At 40.0% G+C, this 10,351-nt stretch overlaps 1 protein-coding gene across 2 annotated transcripts; it reads left to right on the forward strand.

Annotated features, from left to right (window-relative positions):
• Positions 1-475: 475 nt before the first annotated feature.
• Positions 476-7,324, forward strand: RGS4 (regulator of G protein signaling 4). Of its 2 annotated transcripts, XM_005909258.3 has the most exons (5): positions 481-652; positions 3,478-3,582; positions 3,891-3,952; positions 4,541-4,707; positions 5,084-7,324. In XM_005909258.3, the coding sequence occupies exons 1-5, from the start codon at positions 609-611 to the stop codon at positions 5,321-5,323; spliced, it is 618 nt and encodes a 205-aa protein (XP_005909320.1). In that variant the 5' UTR covers positions 481-608; the 3' UTR covers positions 5,324-7,324. The 2 variants fall into 2 exon arrangements, with proteins under 2 accessions (XP_014338246.1, XP_005909320.1); XM_014482760.2 differs by lacking the exon at positions 4,541-4,707 and having other exon boundaries at positions 476-652.
• Positions 7,325-10,351: the final 3,027 nt, after the last annotated feature.

Genomic DNA, 10,351 nt, shown 5'->3' on the forward strand with positions numbered 1-10,351 from the left:
GCCTGGAAACAGTGATTCTGCCCACACCCTTTTGGAAACAGTGAGGATCAGATTTTGGACCATGGATGGTATAATATTTCTAACCCGAAAGAGGAAGGACGTTAAGTGTCAGCCCCAAAGTAAGCCCAGAAACTCTTGCTGGGTCATTTCCTTCCAGGAGGCAAATTTCCTTGACATTGTTTTTATAGACAAATGAATAAACCCGTGTTTTGAAGCACTGTACACTTCTTATTTCCTTCCTTGGAAGTTTGAAACCTGAGACAGCCTTAGAGACAGTAAGCAAGTTTATATTTTCTGTATGTCTATTTGGCAGGAGGAGATTTCTGCCCGTTCACTTTGCTTTGTTGCGTCAGCCCTTTCTTCCTTATCTCTTGCAGAGGATGGAGAGCCAGAAGGAGGCTGAGAGGAGCTGGTATTACAGACCTGCTATCTGATTGGCTGGACGGTCGCGGCTGGGCTATAAAAGAGACCCCTACAGGCTTGGGAGGGAGACGCTCAGAGGATTCTGACAGTATCTTCACCGGAGAAAAGGCAAAGTGCGCTCAGAACAGAAGCCACAGCTCCTCCGGCAGCACTTCTTTCCTGTCGTGAATCCCACACTACGCAAGATGTGCAAAGGACTTGCGGGTCTGCCGGCTTCTTGCTTGAGGAGGTAAGATTATTTTCAGCCACTGAACCAGACTGCATTAAACTTTCAAATAGACTTTAAGTTATTTGCATATTCTACTTACTAACCTGGTTCTTTGGATTTAGAAACAACCTGATGCAGAAATCTTCGACCTCCTAGCTTTCCTTTAAAACTAGCTAGAAATTGTGACTGTGGAAGTGTTCACTCCAGATTTTGGCATCCTATATGTTGTTTTCTATGACCTTGATCTTGAAGACTCTTTTAATCCTCTAACCAAGCTAGTTCTAATTAAGGACTGATATGAGGTTTTGGACTATGCACGGTGGTCTGTAATATCGCTACCTGTGATTACTGCTGTTTGACTATCACTGAGGCACATGGAATCATGGGTCTGGGCTTTCTGATGGTATATTAAATCTCACTTTGGGGAAGATACTCCAGACTGAAGTTTGGCTACATCACCAGAAAGGCACTGTGCTATTTGTGTGATGCTCCAGTATCTTCCACTCTCTGTTCTTAAAAGCAAATGCTACAGTAAAATAAGAGTCTCAAAACTAGATCTCCGTTATCTCTTTCCCTACCCTAGTTCTGGAAATGCCATGTGGTTGTCAAGTACTGATCATAACCAATCAGCTAAGGGTTCTGTGGAAAGTCTCACCTTAAAGACATTGTTTTATCAATTTATTGTCTCTTGATTAATAAACAAACAAAGATATGCAGCTGCTCCTATGTCTTTGCCTTTTTTAAAAAAGTACATATAAATGCTTTCATAAGATGCTCATATATTAGCCAGTTTAAAAAATACAAAACTAGTGTCTTTTACATTACTTAACCTTACAATTAAAGGTAAAAAGTCATTTTATAGGAGTACTACCCCCTTTCATGTTCCTCTGCAAATAGAAATCACCTTAAATTTTAATTTAGAATTATCTCAGAAAACACAGTTTTTAATACAATCCTAAGGAGTTTACCTCCTGTCATTCAGGAATACGAAGAATGTTCTTTTTTCCCCATTCTTTCGTGGCTGCTTTCAAATGAAGCAGGAGGATCTGGCAGAGAGTGCTTATGAAAACAGTGGCTCTGACCTCCATCATTAATTTCCTGAATTGAATAGAGCAAATCAATCCAAGCTTCAGTTAACTCAGATGTAAAATTAATCATGAAAACAGGAATGTCAGGTGAAAGTTTTGCTCTGGTAAATATTTTAGGAGACAGATAAATAATTGCTCTAGAGCTTTACTCTCAGGAGCTAAGAGGGTAACCTGAGGAGGTAACCTGTGTGTCAGCAGGGCACACTGCTCTCCCCTTCCCTCACTGGTGAACTGTGAATCATCTTACCCAGCACCTTCATTCTCACATTGGTGCCTGAGGCTCCAGAGGGAACAGGAAAGGCTCAAGGTCACCTAGGTGGTGGGTGGTGGAGGGCAGATCACATCCAGACTTCTTACTTCAGAGGTCGCTGGAGTCATTTTGACTTTTATTTCTTTGGTTGTATTGTGTTATAAGGACAAGTGTAATGTGCTTGCTAAGCATGCTTCCGGGTCTTCATGAAATGACTCCGTATCGGTCAATAACTGTCAGATCTCAGCCAGACCTGGCACATGGAAATATGAGATCACAATATGCTTACATCATCATCTTAGGCTTCATGCTTAGATTTTGCTATTGTTAAGAAAGACTTTGTAGCCCATAAGCAGTGGAGGAAACAGAGAAAGGAGAACAATCTTGGGGGTGGGGGTGGAGAGAAAATACTGTTTTAAGGGCAGCACAAGAACATAATGGATTTCAAACTTCCTGGAGAAATGCACATAGATAAGGAACTAATATATTAGTAGCCATCCTAAAGTGTCCTTTTATCCTTGTGGCTTTATTTTCCTCTCTCTAAGTAAAAACATCTAGTCATTCAATTAGTCATTCATTTCCTTCAAAATGACATTTTTCACTTTAAAACTATGTCTCCGCTTTTACAGAAAAGGAGATCCAAGCAAAAGAACAAATAAAGAAAGAGAAAGTTGAGCTAAAAGCTTATTAGAAGGCCCCCCCTTTTTAGTAAGTCATGTGCGCTGCCATACCCTAGCTACCTATTAAACAGCAGCCATAACCTGGAAGCTTTGCTCTAGTCACGAGCTTCAGTGATGACTCTTAGATGCTTCTCCTTGTTATTGTTTTTCAGTCTCAGATGTCCTTAATAGTATAAATATCCTTAGAGTGTAGATATTTCAAAGGGAAGCAGGAGAGTCTTTAGAAGCTAGCCTGCAGGAGCTCAGGTTTCAGCCTGAGCTTTTGAGTTAACCACCTCATTCCCCTCTCCTCTCTGCTGGAGCCACTTGCATCTGTGTATACCCCATAACATGACTTGCTCACTACATCCAGGCTGAAACTGAACAAACCTTTAATTCCTGAGGTGCTCCTACATTCCTCTGCTAAGAATGAGGCAGATGGAAATAGCAACCACCCTCCAGAAGGTGGCATGCAACAACCAGATGCCATACTTCAGGGTTCCCTGCTCTTCAACTCCTAAAACTTAGAAAACCGTCAAGTTTGCATTATGTTTCTCCTGAAGATAACTAAGTGTTCCATTGGTCAAAATGACAGGGTTACAGGTAGACTGAAGGGTCAGAAATCCAGTTACAGATGAAGGAGGCTGTGCTCCAAGTTTTGCAGTGAGTCATAGGAAGAAGCAGAGGTGAATCTCATTTTCCTGAGAGTTCCTGCCATCCTTAACTCCTATTTCCTAAATAAACTGCCTCTGCCTCCTTACTAGTAATGGACTCTGAACTGTACCAATAAGGTATCTTTTTAAAAGAACTGATTGTCATTATTCTGTTTCTCCCCCTTCTTGTGTGCAGTGCAAAAGATATGAAGCATCGGCTAGGTTTCCTGCTGCAGAAGTCAGATTCCTGTGAACATAATTCTTCACACAGCAAGAAGGACAAAGTGGTGATTTGTCAGAGGTAAGAGAAAAGGCTTTGGCGAAGAGCCACTGAGTATTAACTATCTGATGACAGAGATGCTCTGTGAGGGAAAAAGAAGCTATGTCCCTAGTTAACCTAGATTTGGATCATGAAGGCCTCCATTTTCACAAAGATTATGGTTGCATTTGAAATTTCCATACATCTAGTGAAAAGATTGCCCTATTCAACAACAGGTCTCATTGTTATGATGAAAAATAAAATCTCTGCATTTTATTAAAAATCTTAAATGTTTTGCCCCCATTTTATATCTTAGCATTCAAATTATTCTTTTTCTCTACTGTCTTTAGGGTGAGCCATGAGGAAGTAAAAAAATGGGCTGAATCACTGGAAAACTTGATTAGTCATGAATGTAAGTATGACAGCTTCCCACCATCCACCACTCCCCAAGATGAAGATAAAGCATGCTGGATAGACAAGTTATTTCATACTATACTTGATCTGATAGGAATTACAGAAAGACTTTGATTTCTCCTAAATTTCAGGCTCAGAAAAATTAGTCCCCTTAAAATTTTACCATACCCTAGATCTTTGTGGTATGCAATGGAAAGCTCATACATAGTCCATGTGGAAAACCATCTTTCTCACCACATTGAAAAAAGGCAGAGGAAAAACTCCAAATAGTTAGATTTCTTTCAGAATTGACCTCAGTTTCTCTTCCCAAACTCACTTTGGCAATTAGGGGCAGCATAGGTATCTCAGAAGCATAGAATGTTCCCGAAAGAAACTTCAAACCATGAGCAAGAAGCACTAGGTATAAATGGTATCCAACAGATATCAAACGTTAGATTAAAATTCTCTGACCCTCAGTAATCCCTCCAGCAGGGGAGATAGGGAACTATTTGAACCAATGCTTTGTTCCCTCAAGTACCCCAGCTTTATTTGCAATACAGTGTCCACCAGTGCAGTGACAACTGTGGTTCTTTCTCCTCTGCCACAGGTGGGCTGGCAGCTTTCAAAGCTTTCTTGAAGTCTGAATACAGTGAGGAGAACATTGACTTCTGGATCAGCTGTGAAGAATACAAGAAAATCAAATCACCCTCTAAACTAAGTCCCAAGGCCAAAAAGATCTATAATGAATTCATCTCAGTCCAGGCAACCAAAGAGGTAAGTATACATGGAAGAGAACTGTACAGATCTTAAAGAAACTTTCTAGACATTCAATAACATGGATCCTTAGATGATGTGAGTTGGAGCAGGTTATGACAATCTTGATGGCCTCAAATAAGTTCGTTAAGTAAAAAGCTTTTTCATCTAGATGACTCAGATTATCTGCCTTCATGAATTTGCTTTGAATGAATCTTCCGAGTTTGTGAGAAATAAGGGGAGATATTTCCCTGGGTTCTCTCACATGTGCCAGGGTGGAGCCAAGTGTCCTTTTATTCGCTCCTGAGGTATAGATGGTGAGCACTCGTACAGAGCTCACAACCTCCCATCCTTACGGGGTAAAATGTGTAATGGACCTTTGGCCTCTGCCCCTCAGGTAAACCTGGACTCTTGCACCAGGGAGGAGACAAGCCGGAACATGCTGGAGCCCACAATAACTTGCTTCGACGAGGCTCAGAGGAAGATTTTCAACCTGATGGAAAAGGATTCATACCGCCGCTTCCTCAAATCTCGATTCTACCTTGATTTGGTCAACCTTTCCAGCTGTGGGTCAGAGAAGCAGAAAGGAGCAAAGAGTTCCACAGACTGTGCTTCCCTGGTCCCCCAGTGCGCCTAGTCCTCACTCAGCAGTGGGAGGCTGAGATGCCAAGACTATGCCCGGAAAACCCGAGGCCAAATAATGATCTTTATTAAGCACCAGTGCTTTTCCCACATTGCAGCCTAGTGTTCATGCTGCTGGCTATGTGTGAGTCACTCCCATACAAAAAGTAGATAACAGTTTGGTGTTCATCAGGGCAGGACCTCATCCCAGTCCAGTTGTCTCAGATTTCCTTTAATGTGCCATATGAGCAGATATCTGAATAATGGCCTTGTGGGTCTGGATTTTCAAAGATTTGGCAGTTCCTGGAGGTCACACTCCTGCCAACAGTGTGACCTCAGGTTGGTTGGTTCATGGTTGGTACACTTCATGTGACATCCACAGGCACATGTGTTCTGTAAACATCTTGAGATGTTTAGATGGGGTTCATCTATTTTATGTATCTCTGTGTGTGCATGTGTGTGTGTATATGTATATATACACACATATATACGTACTCGCAGTCTGTATATATGTATGCATGTATACATACATATATATTTCTGGAAGAATAGACAAGAGAGACCCAAGGTGCTCATAATTAGACTGTGTGAACATATTTACATGTTTTGATCCCCTGCCTTTCACTCTGCAACTGAACAGAGCAAACTAAACCGGCTGCCCTGCAGGCTACAAAAGGAATGCTAACCTGTGGAAAGTTGATTCTGTAAAACTCCATGAGTCTTGCTGGAGAAGCATGGACTTCATGCTTAATTCAACCATCGACAGCTTCCAAGTTGGATAGTATTCTAAGGAGCAAACATTAAAAAATGTTACGCCTGTCTGACACAGTGCTGTCTTTGGCCGGTTGTCACTAATGGCACTTTTGAGTCCCCAAGCTGCTGGCCGCCCCTTCTTTGCCTGGGTGCTTGATGCATAATAGCAGCGGCCAGGCTGGTATGGAGTTGGAGAAAGAATGCTTGAACTGAATGAAGAAACATAGGTAAAGCCTTGCCAGCTCTACCTACTATAAGATGCTGGTTTAGTACGGGCACAGAATTTAAAGGTTAATGTTCTTATCCCCTACTCTTTTTTCCTCTCTTGATTAAGGTGCTCTTCTCATTTTGTTTTTCCCTGAGAACTTTAGCCATTAGATGACGCTCCTTAATTCGTTGTGGTTGTTTCCCCCCCCCATAATAGCTCTAGGCTATATACTTGTTCCTTATAAACCAGCATCAGGGGAAAGATTACATTTTATAAGGGGAGAACATGTTTTCACAAACTGAAAAGCCCACATAAATTTCTGTTTTGAAGGTGGAACCTGGCTCATTGAATCCCAAACATCAGGACTAACAGAGGCTGAAAGCATTTCATTTTAGGCTCTGAGATGAAATGAGAGAGAAAAGGGATAAAAGAAAAAAAGGATATCAATTTTAAAACTACTGTTTAGAATTTTCCAAGGCACATGAAATACTTGAAAATGTCTCATTTATGTTATTTATGATGTTTTGTGTAATGTTTTTATTGTTGTATTGTTTTATAAACGGAGGTGCAAGGTATCACCTGAATTATTAATGAATGGCCAGGAAGTAATTTTCTTCTCATTCTTCTAAAATTACTGCCTTTGACGTGCACACATATTCACGCATGAACACTGCACTGATTCTTCCAGTATAACTTACAAACATGGACACCTTTGTGGTTTTTAAGCCAATACAATGGGCTGTAAAATGAAGACATTGGAGTGTGTGTATAAAAGTCTCATTGTATTAAATTTATAGGTTTCCTCAACTGTACCCTTTCTATATCTCTAGCAGTTTTGATTTCCATGCCTCTAGAATTTCTCATCAGTGTCTCTTTCTGTTATACACATTTCCACACTTTGTCTCTAATTAACTCCAGGATCCAAATGTGTAACTCTATCGGTCTTGCCCTATTAGAACTGTCATGATTTTCAGACCGTGTCTGTACTCACAGACTGCTGTCTCACCAATAGGTCGGGAAGGTCATTTTGAATGAGAAGTAAATTATTTTATGTAATACATTTCTCAAGTGTGTTTTTCCATTGTATTCCCTCCTTATTTCATCACTATTTGGCATGCTGAGCTTACCTGCTCATGGTCCATGGACAGAATACTCCTTCCATGCGCATGCCCATTTTTATCATCATGTGCTTTAACAGCCTCAAAGCGGATGCATCCAGTGAAACACACACAACTTAATAATAAGGGTAAATAAATACTTCATACAAAGCTATCTGCTTGCAAACACGTTAATGATCCACAGAGACATGTTATGAGAAATAATAGCAGAGTGTGGGGCAATTGTAGAAAATGGCTAGTCACCAGGTTTTTCTCTCTCCCATGCCGGCTCTGGGAAAGAAAGTGGAAAATGAAAATTGTTTATGTCTTGGTTCCTGCCACTGCTCTGTCTGCCTTTATTCACAGAACTGAGGCAGTCTTGGCTTCAGAGACTTCGCTGAGCAGATTTGGTGGTTTACGCGCAGGTCCTCAATAAATTCTCAAGGGATAGAGTTCACCTCCCAGAGCGACACTTGTTCTACCTCCGTTTCCAGACTGACTGAGAGAAGAGGGAAGCAGGAGGGGACTGAGCAGGAGCAGGGGAGCTACAGATGACAGATAAACAGACCCCTGCCAAAATGGCTCAGAATGCTTTTCTTCTTTTACGCATTGTTTTCCCTAGAAAAAACATCATAGAACGTTCACATTTACAGTCGTAGGTATTGTCGTGAGACCTCCCCCCTCCCCCTACCTCTCTCATGCTTACAAGGTGTTAGGGACAAAGGGTCTTATGCTATTTTGAGGAATAGATCCTCTTAAGGATCCGATGAAAACAATGAACTGTATACTAAGAAAAATACACAAAGAAATCCAAACTCCTCATAAATATTTAAAGGAAACTCTTGCAACTCCAAAATGCACAAAGCTGCCAACATTCTCACACACTCTAGGTGTGTCAGACTCTCACAGAGACTGTGAGGTTGCAGTTCGTACAACTCAACATCAAAAAGAGAAAAAAAAAAAAAAAACCCAATTAAAAAATATGTGACAGAGCCCCTGTTTGGCAGAACACAAGAAAATTTTGTAAAGTGATAATCCTTCATAAAAAATAAAGTGGCAAAAAACCCACACTCACACACACACACACAAAGTGTCTAAAAAAATAAGCTGTGGATCTGAGCAGATATTTTCCAAAGAAGACATACAGATGGCCAACAGATCCATGAAAAGATGCTCAACATCACTCATGATCAAGAAGATGCACAGCAAAACCATGAGATATCACCTCACACCTGTCAAAATGGCTAGTATCAAAAAGTTAACAAGTTTTGGTAAGGATATGGAAAAAATGGAAGCCCCATGTATTGTTGGTGGGAATGTAAATTAGTATAGCCAAAATGGAAAACAGTATGGAGGTTCCTCAAAGAATTAAAAATGGAACTACTATACAATCCAGCAATTCCACTTTGGGGTATTTCCTAGAGAAAAAAAACCCCACTAATTTGAAAATAATGTATGAACCTCTATATTCATTTTAGCACTATTAACAATCGCCAAGATACGGAAGCAACCTACGTGTCCATTAATGAGTGAATGGATAAAGAAGATTTGGTGTCTAAATATACAGTGGAATATTACTCAGCCATAAAGAAGAACGGGATGTTGGCATTTGCAGCAACATGGGTAGATCTAGGGGGTACTATGTTAAGTGAAATAAGTCAGAAAAAGCAATTTCACTTATTTGTGGAACCTAAAAAGCAAACAAACAACAACAGCAAAAGAACCAAAACAGAGCAAATGAATAAGCATAACAAAACAGAAATACAGTCATAAGCGCAGAGAACAAACAGGTGGTTGTCAGAGGAGAGGGTGGTGGGGAGATGACTAATATAGGTGGGGGAGATTAGGAGCTACCGACTTCCAGTTACCAAATAAATGAGTCATGATTCAGTCATGGGGATGAAATACACAGTGTAGGGAATATAGTCAAGAATAATTAATATTTTTGTATGGTGACAAAGATGGTCAAAATGTACAAACTTTCAGTTATAAGATAAAGAAATACTAGAGATATAATGTGTTACATGGTAAGTTGCTTCAGTTGTGTTCAACTCTTTGTAACCCTGTGGACTGCAGCCCATCAGGCTCCTCTGTACATGGGATTCTCCAGGCAAGAATACTGAAGTCGGTTGCCATTTTCTTTTCCAGGGGAGAGATGTAATGTACAACTTGATTAATATAATTAACACTGTTGTAGGTTATATATGGAAGTCAAAAAAAGAATGAATCCTTAGAGTTCTCATCACAAGAAAAAAATATTTTTCTTTTATTTTGTATCTGTATAAGGTGATGGACATTCACTAAACTTATTGTGGTAATCATTTCATAATTATGTAATTTAAATAATTATGCTGTACACCTTAAACTTAAAACAGTGCTGGATGTCAGTTATATCTCAATAAAACTGGAAGACACTGATTCATTTAAAATGACTATATTTAACAAGGACCTATTGTACAGCACAGGCAACCCTAATCAATGTTATGTGGCAGCCTGAACAGGAGGGGAGTTTGGGCAAGACGGACACATGTATATGCACGGCTGAGTCCCTTCCCTGTGCATGTGAAACTATTACAACATTGCTAATCTGCTGACTCTAACACAAAATAAAAAGTTAAAGAAAACTGGAAGAAAAATACATGATCATATAGGTATATGCATGTGTGTGAGTGAGTGCTGTCGTGTCTGACTCTTTGAGACTGCGTGAACTGTAGCCCACCAGACTCCTCTGTCCATTTTCATTGTTCACTTAAAAAATATCATGAACAATTTCCCAAGGGTATAACCATCTACCAATTATTTCTAATATAGCCTCATTAAATTCCATAGTTTAAATGTACCATATTTGATTCAAGAAGTTTTCACTTTTAATTGATAAAAATGCATGTTTAACAATGATCTATATTAGCAATGTATAAATTAACAATAATAGGCATCCTTGTACTACATCCTTATATGTTGGTATCTTCCGAGATGGAGTCCCAGA

This window comes from Bos mutus, chromosome 3, assembly GCF_027580195.1.
Source record: "Bos mutus isolate GX-2022 chromosome 3, NWIPB_WYAK_1.1, whole genome shotgun sequence".
NCBI classification, from domain to species: Eukaryota; Metazoa; Chordata; class Mammalia; order Artiodactyla; family Bovidae; genus Bos; species Bos mutus.

Bases quoted from the DNA above. Each gene is read 5' to 3' on its own strand.
- RGS4 (XM_005909258.3), top strand. From the start codon at position 609: ATGTGCAAAGGACTTGCGGGTCTGCCGGCTTCTTGCTTGAGGAG. The intron at 3,583-3,890 runs GTAAGAGAAAAG...TACTGTCTTTAG, and splicing joins AAAGTGGTGATTTGTCAGAG to GGTGAGCCATGAGGAAGTAA. The intron at 4,708-5,083 runs GTAAGTATACAT...TCTGCCCCTCAG, and splicing joins CAGTCCAGGCAACCAAAGAG to GTAAACCTGGACTCTTGCAC.